A 19,949-nucleotide genomic window follows, 5' to 3' on the forward strand; every position below is an offset into this window, starting at 1 on the left:
TGCCTTATTTACGGCATCCTCTTGAATGCTGTTGTTTCATATCTACTGCATGTCAAGATGAAGACTTAACTGTATAAATGACTGAATTATAAGCCCATGCTCTCAGAATGACATTAAAGAGCAAGCATTAAATCTGTTCTTTCTCCGGTGCCGACCCACAGTCTCTAATGTCGAGTAGGTAATGAGACTTAACTGTATCACTGAATATTGGATTAACCTAGATGAATTAAGTTTGCCTGATAAGATCTCATCTTATGCTGTCTAATGCGGGCAAATTTTAATTCAGTCACAATGACTTTCAAGAGTGGGATAAAAATAACATTTACATTCATTATGAGCTTTAAATACGATCTCTCTTTGAAGCCACAAAGCTATAAACTATGGCTCTGCAGCATGATTCAGCCTTTTATTTTATTATGGATGCAATTTTACAGACAAACAACCTAAATGTTAAGCATCAAGCACTGCTGAAACGTTTAAAGTGAAACGGTGCCTTTTAAGTAAACCTGGAAATTGCTTCACACATTTCTCACAAAAGATGCTGGAGGGCCACTATCCTGCAGAGTTTAGTTCCATCCCTTCAGTGTATAAAGGCATTGTGTAAATTAATTTAAACTATAACTATAGCATGTGGTAAATGTATGCAATAGAAACATATACAGTAAATAAGCAAAAAAAAAAAAAAGAAAAGGCTAGTATTTTAGATCCCCTCTTTGTTCTTTATTGTTGTCATGTGACGACAATGCCCAATCAGAGCAGTGTAACATATTTACTGTCCTAATGTAGAGACATTGAAATATCTTAGGTGGCAAATTTATTTTAATTTATTTATTTTAAAATAGTAAATGTCAGAGAAATTATGACAATGGCCTGTTCAAAACGTGCTTCACAGCGACAGCAAGCATGACTGATAGACAATGCATTTATTTTCCCCAACAGAAGCACCAAATCAGCAAGATGGTGACACTTGTTAAAAGTGGTAACATTAAGAGTCACTGGATCAAAAATGTATTTTTAGCAAAATTACTCACAGAACACAGAGGTTATTTAAAAAAATAGATGAAAAGATGAAAGAACCATATCGAGTATCTAGTCAAATTATATGTAGATTCTGTGGACCTTCAGCTCAGTGGAAAATAAGCTGACCATAATGATTTAACTTTTAGTACCCTTACTTAATATATTTACATATACAGTCAATGTTGACATTTACAGCAGTTGCAATGTACTGCAAAACACACTGCAAACCAACTCAGGCATTTAAAGCCATGTAAAATAACACTAAACATTTATTAGCTGTGAGCTCAATCATTACCGTAAATATAACTACAGTTTACCCGAGCAAAGAAATTTCTTGGCTTGATCGCTCTTCATCGTTCCCTTCTCCTGCAGCTGTAAAACAGAAGTTCTGAAGATCTTCTTGATTTCCTCTAAGACTGCCCTCCATTCCTTGTCATTCTTTGATTTTGCTATGCTGTTTGACTCCATCTGCGGGGTAAAATCACATATTGAGTCACAATTACAATTATTCAAGGTTCCACTATTTGTATGTTGGGCATTTGAAAAAACAAAATCTACAACATATCATGTCACATTTACATTAATTAACACTTCTTTCATTCCACTAAAATGTAGGAACAAATGCATTAGTACCCTGTACTTCTTTGTTTAACTGTAATGCTAACTAGCACAGTTAGCATAATTTTAATCTTGTTCTGGAACAAACTGCACTGAGGTTTTGTCCTACTGTAGTACTTGATCCCTGTCCTACAAAGATGTTATCACCACTGTTCGGCAAGTTTTTACTCTCAAAATCCAGACATTTCATTAGGAATCAGGGCCCGGTTTTTCAAAAGTAATCCAGTAGGATTTTGGATAATGGATTGGATCAAATCTTGAAAATGTGTTTTTCAAAAGGAAAAACGGATTACATAATCGGTTTAGATCACGTAATCCAATCTTGGTTTTGATCCGGATCAAACCTTTAGTTTGGGTTTTTTAGAACTTTTTTGTAGGATTTGGATCACTTTGATCCAAAAAATCTGGATTAAACTGATCCCATCAGAAGGGTGGATTCAGCGTGGATTTCATAGCCAAAATGTAATGAAAACTTTAAAAATGTATTAAATAATACTATATTTGGATCATGCAGTATCTTACAAGATATCCTATTTATTCATAAGGTTTTAATTTTATTTGTTCATCCGTCAGGCTACAGTGATTAGGTAGGCTTTAACGTATTCAGCCTTTCAGTATAGGCCTACAGCAAAGTAGAAATAGTTTGCCCCCATAAAATAATCCCCCAAACCGCTGTCAAAATTAACCAAAAACAAAAAATTTTATTCTGTCACTAATTGATATATATATATATATATATATATATATATATATATATATATATATATATATATATATATATATATATATATATATATATATATATATTCATCACAATCAAAAATATTGTTTTACATTAAGTCTTTTTTTTATTCAATACATCTATACTTGATACTTGTTATAAATATCCTCAATGTACAGTGTTTGTGTTGTAGGTCTCAGATGAGCGGACTGCTGGAATAGGATGGGGTGGGGTTTTTCTTGTTTTTAGTTTTTCTTAAGTGTCTGGGTTTTCATTTCAAATAAAAATAAACTTATATTGACCCCTCACTGGCTATTCTATTTGTTGCTCTTTACATATCTATAGTTCTACATTGTGGTGTCCTATCCTGTTTGAGCACTGGTTATCCAGCACTGGTTATCCAGATTTGGTGATCCTGAAAAGTTCCTTTCCGGATCAGATTGATCCAATCCGATGTTGCTTTAAAAAACTGGCTCCAAAAGTAAACTGGATTACATGATCACGGATTGCAAAAAAAAGGATTACTAAAACCAGATCAATTTTATCCGGATTAAACCTTTTGAAAAACCAGGCCCAGGACATGAATCAAACCTGAAACTGCTGCCCCAGCTCCAACATTATTTATGTTTCTACAGTACTTTATTAATAACTTCACTAAATAATGACTGAATTATGGCTTTCCACATTTGGACTAATACACTCACTTGACTTCTTTGTGATTATTGTTTGTCACTACCCACTTTATTTTTAATGTAAGAGCAGGAACAACCATTTTTAACTTTAATGTGCAAGGCTTAGCGATAGTCCATTATGGTGCTTGATTCTGCAAACTGTTATTTGTTGTAATGTCTTAATTTATGAGTGTAATCATAAATACTGTAGCACAGAGAATTTTAGTTTACTGCACTTTATTCTTTAAGTTATTCACATATATACTCTCACACTCACAGGAAATAGCTTACTTTTTAAATAGCTTACTTAAATAGCTTAAAAAAATTTGGTGAATAACATACAGATTTAAATATATGTATGTATGTATACAGTATTGTTCAAAATAATAGCAGTACAATGTGACTAACCAGAATAATCAAGGTTTTTCGTATATTTTTTTATTGCTACGTGGCAAACAAGTTACCAGTAGGTTCAGTAGATTCTCAGAAAACAAACGAGACCCAGCATTCATGATATGCACGCTCTTAAGGCTGTGCAATTGGGCAATTAGTTGAATTAGTTGAAAGGGGTGTGTTCAAAAAAATTGCAGTGTGGCATTCAATCACTGAGGTCATCAATTTTGTGAAGAAACAGGTGTGAATCAGGTGGCCCCTATTTAAGGATGAAGCCAACACTTGTTGAACATGCATTTGAAAGCTGAGGAAAATGGGTCGTTCAAGACATTGTTCAGAAGAACAGCGTACTTTGATTAAAAAGTTGATTAGAGAGGGGAAAACCTATAAAGAGGTGCAAAAAATGATAGGCTGTTCAGCTAAAATGATCTCCAATGCCTTAAAATGGAGAGCAAAACCAGAGAGACGTGGAAGAAAACGGAAGACAACCATCAAAATGGATAGAAGAATAACCAGAATGGAAAAGGCTCAGCCAATGATCACCTCCAGGATGATCAAAGACAGTCTGGAGTTACCTGTAAGTACTGTGACAGTTAGAAGAAGTCTGTGTGAAGCTAATCTATTTTCAAGAATCCCCCGGAAAGTCCCTCTGTTAAAAAAAAGGCATGTGCAGAAGAGGTTACAATTTGCCAAAGAACACATCAACTGGCCTAAAGAGAAATGGAGGAACATTTTGTGGACTGATGAGAGTAAAATTTTTCTTTTTGGGTCCAAGGGCCACAGGCAGTTTGTGAGACGACCCCCAAACTCTGAATTCAAGCCACAGTACACAGTGAAGACAGTGAAGCATGGAGGTGCAAGCATCATGATATGGGCATGTTTCTCCTACTATGGTGTTGGGCCTATTTATCGCATACCAGGGATCATGGATCAGTTTGCATATGTTAAAATACTTGAAGAGGTCATGTTGCCCTATGCTGAAGAGGACATGCCCTTGAAATGGTTGTTTCAACAAGACAATGACCCAAAACACACTAGTAAACGGGCAAAGTCTTGGTTCCAAACCAACAAAATTAATGTTATGGAGTGGCCAGCCCAATCTCCAGACCTTAATCCAATTGAGAACTTGTGGGGTGATATCAAAAATGCTGTTTCTGAAGCAAAACAAAGAAATGTGAATGAATTGTGGAATGTTGTTAAAGAATCATGGAGTGGAATAACAGCTGAGAGGTGCCACAAGTTGGTTGACTCCATGCCACACAGATGTCAAGCAGTTTTAAAAAACTGTGGTCATACAACTAAATATTAGTTTAGTGATTCACAGGATTGCTAAATCCCAGAAAGAAAAAAAAAAATGTTTGTACAAAATAGTTTTGAGTTTGTACAGTCAAAGGTAGACACTGCTATTTTTTTGAACACACCCCTTTCAACTAATTGCCCAATTGCACAGCCTTAAGAGCGTGCATATCATGAATGCTGGGTCTTGTTTGTTTTCTGACAATCTACTGAACCTACTGGTAACTTGTTTGCCACATAGCAATAAAAAATATACTAAAAACCTTGATTATTCTGGTTAGTCACATTGTACTGCTATTATTTTGAACAATACTGTATATATATATATATATATATATATATATTTTTTTTATATAAAATAAAAATTACTTAATAAAGCACCTTTGAAATCTCTAGCTGATGACATTTTTACAGCAAAAAAACAGTATAACTAGAGAAATAAAGCATATTATTATATCTATAACACCTATTGAAATGAAAACATATTAATACACTTTTTTCTATTGACTTTTTCCAAGTCATGCCTAAAATTTGAAGGCTCCTAATATTTCTGTGACCACAGGAACTCTGTGTAATGTAGAGTGATGTCAAAGGGAGTCCAATTTACCAGAGTTCATAACTGACTCTGTCTACTTGAACAGAGAACGTGAAAGCAGACACCACTCTGTGTTACTGAAGTAATTTTTTAAGAAGTGTTTGTTATGAACCCAGTAACCTCCCAGAGAGAAAGAGGACAGAAACACACACACACACACACACACACACACACACACACACACACACACACATAAAGAGAGAGAGAGAGAGAGAGAGAGAGAGAGAGAGAGAGCGAGCGAGCAGTGGGTGTTTCTGCTGAGTGCAGGTAGAAACTCAGTCCCTGCTGCGTTTCTTATTTTAGTCCAAAAGAGACCCTCAGTTTCAAAGACGCTCCCTCAATTTGTAACCACTCTGCATTTCAATCTGTTTTATACAACACTATTTGATTTGTTTGTGTATGGGTGACAGAGATCGAAACATAATTTGTCTCTGTGTAAGAAAGAAAGAGAGAGCACAATTAAGATTTAATGAAAGACAAGCTGAATTTATGAAGTTAATAAACTCTACATGCGGTGAACAGTGTTTTCTCACGGGCCTGCCATTTCTACATTGCTCCATATAAAACAACAACCACTGACATTTACAGGTTGCTCCTGTGTGTGCGGGAGAGGTCAGGTTCAGTATAATTCTGGATGCCTTGTCATGTGCCAAATTCAAATTCTAATTTGAATTCATTTTCCAGTTGCATTTGCTGTTTACATAGTTTCTGGGTTTCACCTGAGAATGAAAAATCATCTAACTTCTACTCATTCATGAAGCATCCTAGGTGTATGTGACTTTCCTCCTTCAGAATAAATTGAAGTTATATTATATATTATTTCACATCTTCTAAACTGTTGACAACAAACAACTGATTACCCCCATTGAAAGGCATGGAAGAGCAAGGACATTTTTTTATGTAACTTCGATTGGATTATTCTGAAAGAATAAAGTCACATACACCTAGGATGCTTCAAGGGTGAGTAGAAGATGGACAAATTTTCATTCTTGGGTGAACTAACACTTTAATGGAACAACTTAAACTTGGGAAAATCAACAAGCAAATAATACAAAAAAATTGTCATTTTTGCATCTATATGCCTGCTCACACCTAAATTGGATTTTAGCCTGTCCTATCGCTAAGATTTTTACTGTATTCAACAATTAAATAAAATCATATTGATACTGAAATAAAAAAAAAAAAGTCAAATTACTTTCAGTTGTGACAATCAAAAAAATATAATTTGACATCCTTTACCATTCAAAAGTTTGGGGTCTATAATCTTTAAGGGGTATGTACACTGTAAGATTTATGTTTTTATTTAGAAAGTATACATTAAATTGCTCAAAAGATACAGTGAAGACATTTCTTATAAACTCTTCTTATGAACTTTTTATTCATCAGGGAGTAATGAAAAAATGTATCACACTTGATAAACAGCACAACTGTTTAAAACTTTGATAAAGAAATGTTTCTTGGGCACCATGTTTCCTGAGTATTAGAATGATTTCTGAATAATCATGTTGCAAATTTTAGTGGACAGTACATTCCAGGGCCAAGGTTATCACCAACATTCTGAGCCTCTGGCCCATGAGGGAAGAGGCAATAACAGACGCCAAGTCCTAAGTCTCCAGCTTTGAGGCAGCAACAGATACAACCATGTTCTGAGGCTCCAGCCTGCGAGGAAAGAGATAATCTATGTTCAGACTTAATTTAGAGACAACAACAGATGCAGCACATCCTGGGTCTCCAGCCTAGAGAGACAAAGCAGATCGACCAAGTTCTGAGACTCTAGCCCAGAAAGGCACAAGACACAGAAATCTGCAACAAGGTTAAGCTCCGGCGAGCAAACCTTCACTCCAAGGTACCTTTGCTTGCGTGTTCCAGGCTAAGGACCTTCTGCACTTACTCCAAGGCCACATCTACATTTTCTAGATTTTAGGACCCTTTGGTGATCCAGGAGATCAGCATCCTCCTGCGCTTTGTGTTCAAGGCTGTCAAAATGGATTCCTGCTCCTTTCCTCTCTGCATTGCTATCAGCACAACCAGTGGATGAAATCACCGCTATCAGACTGCTCACTCGACCACAGAGAATGTAAATATCATTTATCCAAACCTCTTCTAGAGTCCTTGGTATTGTTAGTTATTATAAGTATATGATTTTTCTAATTTACATTAGATGTTATATAGCTGATTGCAGTTTATAGCAAAAAAAATATATTTGTTTGACGCAAATGGGTTTCTTCACCTTATTTCTTTCAGAGTAGCAACATTTTATCTTTCCAGAAAGTGTAGCTCTGACATTGCAACACCCAACATAATTACTTGCATTTTATGTATGTTATGCACATTATTCCCCTTTCATTTATGGTTTTCGTTTAGTATTTGTTGATAATTCTTGTCTGTCTATTTTATTACACTTGTGTCTTTCTTGTGTTGATGATACAGAAGAGGTTCTACAACGTTCTTATGTGATGTACTCATGACCACACCTTAATTGACACGTGATCCAAACATCATAACGTCATTGGTGACATGAGTACCCATCACTACACTGTTTTGCTTCCCTAAGTTGGCAAATGAAAGCAAATATCACTACAAAATGTATTATTGTTTATAATAATAATTATAAAATATAATACTACAAGATGATTATATAAACTGTAAAATGTGGTAACCAGCATTTTGTACTTTTGTACCTTGTACTTTGGAATCAACTATACTTTTAATTATAAAGAAGGGTTTTCATTGTTTCTAAAAAAAAATAAACAGTCCCAATTCTTCAAATATATTCTCTCCTTCCTGCTTTACTTACGGAGTTCTGGTAGTTCTTCAGTATCTCAGCTTTTGGTTTTAGGTAGTAGGCAGGTGGGACTGAGTTCTCATCCCGACAATACCACTCCTCCAAGATCCGTGTGTCTAGTCCCGCCTCCTCTGCCGCATCCAAAATCATGTCAAACTCGGCCGACTCCACCTCACCTGGGACCCGAATGCTGCCATACTTCTCTCCAATGAGCCCCTGGGAATGAGGGAGAAACTATATTTACACCTTGATCTTATCACAATGTATCATAAAAGCATAAATAATAAACAGGGAGAGAATAGGGCTGTTACACTGTACATAACATTGGCTTATTGTCTTTTTAAAATTTGGACTAATGCTACTTTTAACCCTGGGTAAATCAATGGTTCACAGTTGTAAATTTTAAAGTTAGCACTGCTTTTAACCCTGGCTTATGAAAAACTATCAGCTTTTGCAGTTCCCATCACAAGCAGTATTCATGTTCGCATATTATGAGGTCGATAACGCTAAGTGGACATTGCAAAGTGATCTCATAAATATGCAAATAAGAACATTATCCCGGAGTTTACAAGTTAACAGTAAAAATAATGAAGTATGGGATTAATTATTAAGACAGGATAAAGTATGAACAGTGTGAAACCAGGGTTAATAATTTCAAATGTAATATGTCAAAATTACTAACTAAGACTAGCAGGGTTTATTTAAAGAGTTTGAAAGCTACTGAAAAGAAAACGAATGTAATGAATTCACAAACATTCAGTAAAGCCTGTTAGCTTAGAAAGCCAATTTGTTACATCGTTTGCCAGTGTCATTGTGTCCACAAGGCCATATGCCAGTGGCAGAACATTCAAATGATGCTGGATAAGCCTATAGACTAATGATCTGACCCTTCTTCCGAAACATATCCAGACTTGCAGGAGATGAGACATGGGTTGTGGGATATCACGGTCTCTGATTAAAGCGTTGTAGCAGAATCTTTGCCTTTGCTCATATCTTTTCTGAAATTGTAGGTTTCCTACAGGAAAAGTGTGACAGCGGTGCTGCGAGATGATTTAAGTGATGGCTAATTCAGTATTTTTTAATGACTACTGGGCTGAACTTTAATGCTTTACTTTCCCCACCTTTACATCACTGTGCCTCTTGATCTCTAAGTCTATCTGTCTCGCTCTTCCTCTGTCATTTTAGCTTGCACATTCTCTCTTTTTTTACCCTTCAAATTCTATCTGACATAGCCTGACAATTACTAAAATCAACTCCACTGAAATCTGTTGATTTAATTAATGAACGATCCACCCCAAAAATGAAAATTCTTTATTACTCTTATTTATTTTAAAACAATTATTATTTATTTTTGTGTGTAGTGCATAAACCCCAGAAGAACCCATAACCCTAAAACAATACAACCGCGGGGTAATCTATAGATATTAAAAACATATTTTAAGGCCATTGCTGATTTCATCTGTGTGTGTGTGCACAAATATGTAATCACACAATCCTGAGCACCAGAATGAAACCCTGAAAAGAAAAACAGCTTGGTATCATACAGCTCAGACATACACAATATTCAGCCTCCAGCTATTCTAAACATTTGGTTCCAATTTCAGGCTTCTCAATTTAATAAATCTCATCACATTGGATGTGGAAGATGAGCAACACTTTTCAATTCACCTAGTGTAAATCTTTTTGACCTGTAATACATTTCTTATTTTTGTGAGGATCTTCCTCCACCAAAAATTTATTTAGGGTTTTTAGCCAGTTGTGAAAATAACAGTCTACAATATATATATATATATATATATATATATATATATATATATATATATATATATATATATATATATATATATATGCTGTCTTATGCTTTATTCACGCTGGGCTCAGAGAAACCTCTGCTTCCATGAAATCTGCTGCAGGTGAGGAAGCACACTGTTATCAGCATTCCTGATAATAAGGTGTGTGTAAGATAGACAGAGAGAGCGAGTTTGTAAAATTACCCTATAGTACCATCTGTTGCTATACTGTTCCTCTGAGATGGTTTGCTTGGTCTACGTACATGCAAGCCAGTGTTTTTCCTTAAGCATGGACAAAACAAGAGTATGTATGTATATATATATATATACTGTACTGTATATGCGCTGTATGCATAGACCCTAAACATTCAGTGCTACAGAAACTCTGGACCATGTGCTGTGAGACAAAGTCCCTTGATACTACACCACACTTTGAAGGCACTTGAACAGGTACTAGAATAAACAGACACGTTGAAGTTGTATTAGGAGTGTGTATCATAGTGCTTTCTTTTTCTCATCAACTCCTGTCGTTCTGCGGCTCTGTTACTGCTTGTTTCTTCCTTCTGGTTCTTTCTGCCCACTCTCTCTTTCTCTACCCCAGGCTGTGTGACAGTGAGTTTCAGCTACCGTCTCCTCTTGCAAGAGCTTTGATGCCTATATTACTGTAACTGTTCTGGGAAAACATAACCTCAGAGCATTGTGGGAAGTTTAGAGTGTGTTGAGTGTTGTTCAAGATTAACTCGTCTTTAAGGAATGCCAAGTTCATTGTTTAGGAATGTTTTCATTTTTGAGACTTGAGGCTCTAAATGCAATTGTACAATAAAAAAGGAGCACAACAAAATAGACATGGGAGGTCCACATAAGTAAATTCTCCAACATTTATCATATATTTGATGTACACTATCGATAAAAAGTTTGGTAAGATCTCTCTGATCTTCTCACACTGTACCATGTAGTTGCTGTTGTGTGCACACTACACAACTGCTCAGCAGTGGTGGAAAGAGTACAGAAAAAAATATATTAGTAGAGTAAAAAGTACTTGTCCAAATAACTACTTGAGAAAGCAGCAAAATAATAGCTTATTTAAAAGTACTGACGAGTAGTGAGTACTGAGCCGTGGATTCTACCCCTTATAATACACTGCAATTAAACAAAAAATAAAAAAATAAATAAACAATGTACATACTGTAATTCACATTATCTTTTGTTGTTTGTCAGAAACAATGAATAATATCTATCATCTGGGAGTTTTTGACTGAAAACTCTTTAAAATGCACCAAAACACTGAAAATCTATTAAAATTATGAAAAGATGAAAGAGTTATTCTCTGTACTCATCACCATTTAAATCATAATGTTTGAACAAAAAAATCTGTTCTAAGGCCGCTGAGCCAGACCATGCTATCGTTGCACAAAAAATATTAATATTTAGAAACTCATACAAGACTTCAACATCACACCATGAGATGGGTTAAAAAGAGAGATTAAAAAGAGCCATTTTCCTTCAAAAACAGTGCCAGTTTTGCCATTTTATAATAAAGAAATGAGAATCATAAATATGATAATTTATGTTACAATTTAAACATAAATGCACATTGTTCTAGAAGGGAGCATCATCCCCTACCTTCATACCAGCTTCATTTACTCAAATTGTTATGCTTATTATGCAATTTGTAAAAAAAAATATTAAATTGCAAAGTATCTCCAGAAAACTTTTCCACACACACACACACACACACACACACACGCGCACACACACACACGCACAATTTATCACTTGCTAAATGAAGGTGGATTGTATAAAATGGATCAATATATATATATATATATATATATATATATATTAACGAGCTACAATTTTGTTACATCACACTCTGATGCAGTATAATAATGGCACAGGTCATCAATAAGGTGCATATTGAATCTGAGCCTCCAATTTCAGTACATTAAGCCATGGCCAAGCCAAGTGTTTTAGAGTGTCCCCAACACACTATTGCACAGCACACATCACACACTCAAACTCATCAGAAGTCAAAGCATTGCTGACTTCTTCAAGTGACTGCTGCAGGACACAAGGGTGAGATGCGGCAGTGGAGAATGCATGTTTCTCTATATACTGAATTAAATGAGAGTGGGAATTTACTGCATTATGAATGTGACACTTGCGGGAGTTATTAACATTGTATGCAGTACCAGCAACCTCGCACCAAATTTCAGGCCTTGTAGATATAGGCTAGTGTGTACAAGTCATACAGTAACCAGAAGTCTGAAATTTACCTTAAAAGGATACTCCAGCCCAAAATTTAAATTTTGTCATTAATAACTTACCCTCACGTTGTTCCAAACCCATGAAGCTTCTTTTCGTCTTCGGAACACAATTTAACATATTTTGGAAGAAAACCAGGAGGCTTGTGATTGTCCTATGTACTGCCAAGTAAGTTACACTGTCAAGGTCCAGAAAAATATGAAAAGCATTGTCAGAATAGTCCAGCTGTGGTTCAACTGTAATGTTATGAACGACGAGAATACTTTTATTCACAATTCGTCTTCTCTGTGTCTCTCCACATCAGCGTAGCGCCATTTCGCCATTCTTCTGAACTGCGATATTTATCTTTCAAGATTATTTGATAAATACAAAGTAAAAAACAACAACAACAACAACTGTATTTATTTGAAACAGACTTTGAACAGTGGTGTATATATTTGTAATAATGAGGCTAAAAGAGCTAACAAACTCAAAATCTGGTTCTTCTGAGGGACTCCCGCTCTGCACAGTTGGGTTGTTCCCCTTATTCAATCATCAGCTTGTTAGGAGAGAGCCCCATGAACTGAACTGAGTGTGTCCAACGCTATCTCACGGCAAATTCGTATGTATTTTATGAGGTGGCCTATTCGTACGAATTTGTACGACCTCACTTGTACGATTTTATACGATTTGTCTAAACCCCAGTGATGGTTAGGTTTAGGGGCAGGGTTAGGTGTAGGTCATTCGTACAAATTCATACGAATTGTGCAACTCGTAAAATACGTACGATTTGGCAACAACCGTATGAATTTGTACAAGTGTGGTCGTACGAATTCATACGAACAAGCCACCTTGTGAAAAATGTACGAATTGCCGTGAGATCGGGTTGGTGTGTCAGATAAGGGAGACAGAGTGCAGAGCAGCTGGTCCCCAGGACCAGGATTAAGAACCACTGATGTAAATGATATAGACCGAGCTTTAAAAATCTAATTTGCATTTAAATGCTACCAGTTTCAGCAGTTTCAATATTATTCTGAGAGTTTTTCTCAATATTTCTCTCTCTCTCTTACATTTCTACCCATCTCTGCCTGTCACACTTAGATTAAAAAATTCAGATTTGCCTGGAGACCTTCTTTGGAGACACACCAGCACATGCAACCCAGAACTGTCAGCCACAAACCTCCTCACACTCGCACTCTCTCGCGCTCTGATCAAAGCCTAATTTTTGACTCTAAAATAGACCCAAATACATGCAATGACACAACACAACACAACATTATTGAACTTCATGGAGGAAATCCTGCATACAGATCAAACGCTCACAGAGTTCCAAGTGTGTCAGGGTTTGCGTACTTGTACTCCAAACCATGAAGTCCAAAGAGAGGTCTCTGACCTCCATTCTTTTTCTTATGAGATAATGAAGTGCTCTTTGGGAAAGGGCAGCAAAGTTTCTATGAAACTTCTCACTAACTACTTAGAGTACACACGTCAGAAGACCCATATATTTCTTTGGCAAAGAAGATGAGTTAAGCTAATTTTAACTAGACCACTGAGAAAAATGGCCCGGATCTTTCCTGGTGAAGTGTGTAATTTTTCAGGGTAACATACTTTCTCCTATCCCAAAATTATATTCAGCACTTACAGCTGTTAAGAAGCAATTTATAGGTTGATTTTGGCAAAAGCTGAAAAAACTAGATAGATTAACATGACATATAACCAACTGACATTAGAACTGACTTGGTCTCCAAATAAGAAAATCAAAAACACCACAATTCTTTAAGTCTGTATGAATTTTTTCTGTTTGAAAAAAAATTAATATAGACAAAACTTTTACGTTGTAAGGGTGATTTCTGTTTCCAATAAATGTTTTCTTAAAAGAATCCAAAAAAATAAAAATAAAAAAATGCAGCAGAATTGTTTTCAACATTGATGATAAGTGTTTCTTGAGCACCAAATGAGCATGAATGATCTGAATGGCTGCTTTCTTATTGCTTTCTTATAAATTATGATTTAAAATACATTAAATATAAAAAATGTATTTTTAATTGTAATAATATTTGACAATATATACACAATTTTCTACTATATTTTGATTAAACAAATGCAGCCTTGATGAACATAACAGACTTTAAAAAATCTTACAGACTACAAACTTTTAATAGGTAGTGTATATCTAATTTCTTGACACACATTTAAAAAAATATATTTAATTAAATGTTCTTCAACAGGCATAACAAATAGAGGTAACAAACGGAACATGTCCAGCCAATGATAAACGGGTAATATTTGTAAAACTGTTATTGTATTATTGCATGGATCATCTTTGAAAAGTAGCTGGACCAAGAGTTCATATGAACACAATTTTAAATCAAGAAGGAAAAAAAAAAATACTATTTTCATTTTACAAGGCAAAAAGGAGTGCTTTGAATACCACAGCACACCCTGGCAGCTAATGCTAATGCGGGAAAGAGAAAGGCTAATAGGGTGAAAATAGACTCTGCCCTACATGGATGGAGGTCAGAAACTACATATCATTTAGAGAGAAAGAGAATGAGACAGTGAGGAAGTGAGAGAGAGATGAGAGCGTGAGGAGGACAAGGATAGAGAGGAGGATTAAGTGAACGAGTAGATACAAATCAGAGTGAAAGTAGAGGTGAAATGTACACTAGAGCACAGAATGTAGAGATTAAAGTGAGAGACAGATGGAGGAGTGAAGTGGAAGAGAGAGATGGAGATAGAAAACTCCTGAAGGATGAGATTGAGAGAGAAGAAATGGTTGAGAAGACAATTAAAGACTGGTTCAAGGGCAAAAGAGAGTCAGGACTTAAATAAAAAAGTTAGAAATAAAGCAGACTGAAAGAAATCCAAAGAATGTAAGCAAACTAGATAAAAAATGTGAAGGTATTTAATTCACTGGTTGAGTTCTTTCTTTGTATGGCAGAATTGTAAAACTGATGCTACCTCAGGTCCTGAAACCATATGGAGGTAGTCAAAAAGGCACGTGATCACATCATACAGTCAGGTCCATAAATATTGGGACATCGACACAATTCTAATCTTTTTGGCTCTATACACCACCACAATGGATTTGAAATGAAACGAACAAGATGTGCTTTAACTGCAGACTTTCAGCTTTAATTTTAGGGTATTTACATCCAAATCAGGTGAACGGTGTAGGAATTACAACAGTTTGTATATGTACATCCCACTTTTAAGGGACCAAAAGTAATGGGACAGATTAACAATCATAAATCAAACTTTCATTTTTTAATACTTGGTTGCAAATCCTTTGCAGTCAATTACAGCCTGAAGTCTGGAGATCAATTAGACATCAGCGTACGCTGGGTTTCATCCCTGGTGATGCTCTGCCAGGCCTCTACTGCAACTGTCTTCAGTTCCTGCTTGTTCTTGGGGCATTTTCCCTTCAGTTTTGTCTTCAGCAAGTGAAATGCATGCTCAATCGGATTTAGGTCAGGTGATTGACTTGGCCATTGCATAACATTCCACTTCTTTCCCTTAAAAATCTCTTTGGTTGCTTTCCAAACACCAAACTACCCGGAAGACCATGGAAAACAACTGTGGTGGATGATCGAAGAATTCTTTCCCTGGTGAAGAAAACCCCCTTCACAACAGTTGGCCAGATCAAGAACACTCTCCAAGAGGTAGGTGTATGTGTGTGTCAAAGTCAACAATCAAGAGAAGATTTCACCATGTGAATACAGAGGGTTCACCACAAGATGTAAACCATTGGTGAGTCTCTAAAACAGGAAGGCCAGATTAGAGTTTGCCAAACAACATCTAAATAAGCCTTCACAGTTCTGGAACAACATCCTATGGACAGATGAGACAAAGATCAACTTGTACCAGAGTGATGGAAAGAGAAGAGCATGGAGAAGGAAAGGAACTGCTCATGATCCAAATCATACCACCTCATCAGTGAAGCATGATGGTGGTAGTGTCATGGCGTGGGCATGTATGGCTGCCAATGGAACTGGTTATCTTGTATTTATTGATGATGTGGCTGCTGACAAAAGCATTAGGATGAATTCTGAAGTGTTTCGGGCAATATTATCTGCTCATATTCAGCCAAATGCTTCAGAAATCATTGGTCAGCGCTTCACAGTGCAGATGGACAATGACCCGAAGCATACTGCGAAAGCAACCAAAGAGATTTTTAAGGGAAAGAAGTGGAATGTTATGCAATGGCCAAGTCAATCACCTGACCTAAATCCGATAGAGCATGCATTTCACTTGCTGAAGACAAAACTGAAGGGAAAATGCCCCAAGAACAAGCAGGAACTGAAGACAGTTGCAGTAGAGGCCTGGCAGAGCATCACCAGGGATGAAACCCAGCGTACGCTGATGTCTAATTGATCTCCAGACTTCAGGCTGTAATTGACTGCAAAGGATCTGCAACCAAGTATTAAAAAATTAAAGTTTGATTTATGATTGTTAATCTGTCCCATTACTTTTGGTCCCTTAAAAAGTGGGATGTACATATACAAACTGTTGTAATTCCTACACCGTTCACCTGATTTGGATGTAAATACCCTCAAATTAAAGCTGAAAGTCTGCAGTTAAAGCACATCTTGTTCGTTTCATTTCAAATCCATTGTGGTGGTGTATAGAGCCAAAAAGATTAGAATTGTGTCGATGTCCCAATAATTATGGACCTGACTGTATATGCACCATACACACTAGCCTTCCTGAATATGCCCCCAATAAAAGTTAAACTCTACCTATTCACGAGTTCACCCTTACATCTAATCTGAAGGCAAATAGTAGGCATATTTTGGCGTGCTGTCCTGGGGGAGGGGTCCGGGCCCGGAGCATAGCCCGAACCCAAATAACTCCCCCTATCCCAATTTGGGATAAATAGATTAGAAGTGAGGAGTTGGGGTGGAGGAGGGTTGCCGAAAAACTGTCGTGGGACAGGAGGTAGGAAGACTGGATATATATACGCGTGCGTGCTATAAGATGATTAGCTAAACGAGATGCACCTGTACCAAATTGGATGATTATCTGATCGTGCTTCTCCCGAACTTTGTTAATAAAACCACATTTCACGAGTTCACCCTTACATCTAATCTGAAGGCAAATAGTAGGCATATTTTGGCGTGCTGTCCTGGGGGAGGGGTCCGGGCCCGGAGCATAGCCCGAACCCAAATAACTCCCCAAAAGAAGCTTAAAGCCATAGGACAGCAGCAAGAGAGATAAAATTTAGTTGCCCCCCAAAATATGCGTGTTGGGAAGAAAATGCAGAGCGACCTGGAGAGCCCGTGCAGTGTTCGACGAGAGCTGCGGCTCGCAACGTCTTACCAGCGAGCCCTCCATGCCGCTTATGGGAGGAGCACAATGCCAGATATCAAGAAATGAGGGACTCTTGCTGCCTCCGAAGGGAGCTGCGGCTCTGCTGCACCGGAAGGGAGAGTCCCTCTTGCGGCTGAGTACGAGGCGTGGTTTGTTGCATCTGATGGAGGGCTCTCACTGCGACTGAAGGGAGCCAGCGACTGTATCCCATCGGGAGGGAGATCCCTGGCCGCCATAGAGTATGCAACATAACTCGGACGGGGGGTTCACACTGCGACCGAAGGGAGCCGTGGGTCTGCTGCACCAGAAGGGAGAGCCCCGTCAGATGCTAAATAGGCAATGAGATTCGAGCCGCGGTTTGGCGCGTCGGATGAAGGGCTCCTAATGCAACCGAAGGGAGCCAGCGGCTGTACCCCATCGGGAGGGAGATCCCTAGCCATCGTGGAGCATGCAACATAACTCAGATGGGGGGTTCACACTGCGACCGAAGGGAGCTGTGGGTCTGCTGCACCGGAAGAGGAGCCCTAGTCCGATGCTGAGAAGGCAAAGAGACGCGACTGTTGGAGGGACTCCCGCTGCATCCGAAGGGAGCTGCGGCTCTGCTGCACCGGAAGGGGGAGTCCCCCATTGCGGGTTTATGGAGGCACGGTTTTTTGCCTCTGAGGGTTCTCCCAGCCTCCGTAGGGGGTTCGCAACTCTGCAGCAGGAGTGCTGCCCCGGAGGGGAGAGCCCTGATTGACGCTAACTAGAATACGACTGTTGGAGGGACTTTTGCTGCGTCCGAAGGGAGCTGCGGCTCTGCTGCACCGGAAAGGCGAGTCCCCCTTGCGATGCGAGGCATGGCTTGATGCGTCTGATGGAGGGCTCTCACTGCGACCGAAGGGAGCCAGCAGCTCTATTCCCCCGGGAGGGAGAACCCTATCCGCCCTTGAGCATGCAACATAACTCAGACGGGGGGTTCACCCTGCGACCGAAGGGAGCCGTGGGTCTGCTGCACCGGAAGGGAGAGCCCCATCAGATGCAGAATAGGCAAGAAGATTCGAGGAACGGTTTGATGCATCGGATGGAGGGCTCCTGCTGCGACCGAAGGGAGCCAGCGGCTGTGTTCCCCCGGGAGGGAGATCCCGGTCCGCCCTTGAGCATGCAACATAACTCAGACGGGGGGTTCACCCTGCGACCGAAGGGAGCCGTGGGTCTGCTGCACCGGTAGGGGAGCCCCGTCCGATACGGAGTAGGCAAGAAAACGCGACTGATGGAGGGACTCTCGCTGCGTCCGAAGGGAGCTGCGGCTCTGCTGCACCGGAAGGGAGAGTCCCCCTTGCGACTGTATAAGCGGCTTAATTTGATGCATCGGATGGAGGGCTGTCACAACGACCGAAGGGGGCCTGTGGCTCTGCTGCACCGGGAGGGATACCCCCATCTGCCGCTGAGCGCGCAGCGCAACTCAATGACAGATGAAAGGCTCACACTGCGACCGAAGGGAGCCACTGCCCAGCTGCACCGGAAGGGAGAGCCCTGTCCGATGCTGAAATAGGCAAGGAGATTGTAACGATGGCTGGAGGGCCCTTACTTTGGCCGAAGAAACGATAACTGAGAGGCTTCTATTATTCAAGTACACAACATGATTTAAGGAGGAAAATATAAAATTTTTTTTTTTTTTTTTTTTTTTTTTTTAAATGTCTGATGAACAACAACCGAGGGCATCTATCGGATTATGTGAGAGGCCCCTTTTGAGCTGCTTAAGATTAGGGCTGAAACGATTCCTCGAGTAACGCGATTACAAAAATGATGTAGGCAAATTCCTCTGCTTCGAAGCCTCTTTTAATTTATTCTAAATCTCACGTCGGGTTCTTTCGCAATGAATTTTTTTTTTTTTTTTTTTTTTTTTTTTTTTTTTTTGAATGAATTAATCAAAATAGGTAATTGCACTTACATCCGATTCACAAATTAATATCTCTAAATATTAAGACGGAACAGTGTTTAAATGTAAATCCTGCATGTTCTGTGTGTCTCTGTTAATGAATGGAGCAGGAGCGCGACTTCCTTTTTCACACACACACTGAAGCGCGCATTACTCTCACGGTAATTTCTGCGTCTGCTGTCTCACTAAATGAGGACTTGAACACATGAACAACATCTCCAGAACTGCTCTGACAGTCAGTTCATGAGCATTTGACTTTAAGTAAAACTAGCGTCACATCACATACACAGAACTGAAAAGGTACGTCAACCCGACTAAATAAAGGTCCGGGGTCCTGACATTTTATCCTACCCATCAGATTTACTGTGCATGCGCACATCAGTATAATTATGCAACAACACATTTTGTTACTCGATTAATTTTTTTTTTTTTTTTTTTTTTTTTTTTTTTTTTTAAACCAGAGTCGTTGATGAAATGAGGGTCCATCGTGAATTTAGATTGGGCGTTCCGGAGTTAGACAAAAGCGAGCCTGATGAGGTTGAATTGGAGAATGGACATAAAATATATATTTTTATTTATTTATTT

General features: G+C 38.4%; 1 protein-coding gene across 1 annotated transcript in view; it reads right to left on the bottom strand.

The window, feature by feature from the left end:
* Positions 1-19,949, bottom strand: part of LOC113069311 (NACHT and WD repeat domain-containing protein 2-like) — a 124,509-nt gene that overhangs the window by 9,752 nt on the left and 94,808 nt on the right. The window contains exons 5-6 of the mRNA XM_026242316.1: positions 8,112-8,315; positions 1,338-1,488 (exon numbers count right to left, since the gene is read on the bottom strand). Of these exons, the coding sequence (XP_026098101.1) occupies positions 1,338-1,488; positions 8,112-8,315 (355 nt within the window). The remainder of the gene's footprint in view (positions 1-1,337; positions 1,489-8,111; positions 8,316-19,949) is intronic.

Source organism: Carassius auratus, unplaced genomic scaffold (assembly GCF_003368295.1).
Source record: "Carassius auratus strain Wakin unplaced genomic scaffold, ASM336829v1 scaf_tig00001335, whole genome shotgun sequence".
NCBI classification, from domain to species: Eukaryota; Metazoa; Chordata; class Actinopteri; order Cypriniformes; family Cyprinidae; genus Carassius; species Carassius auratus.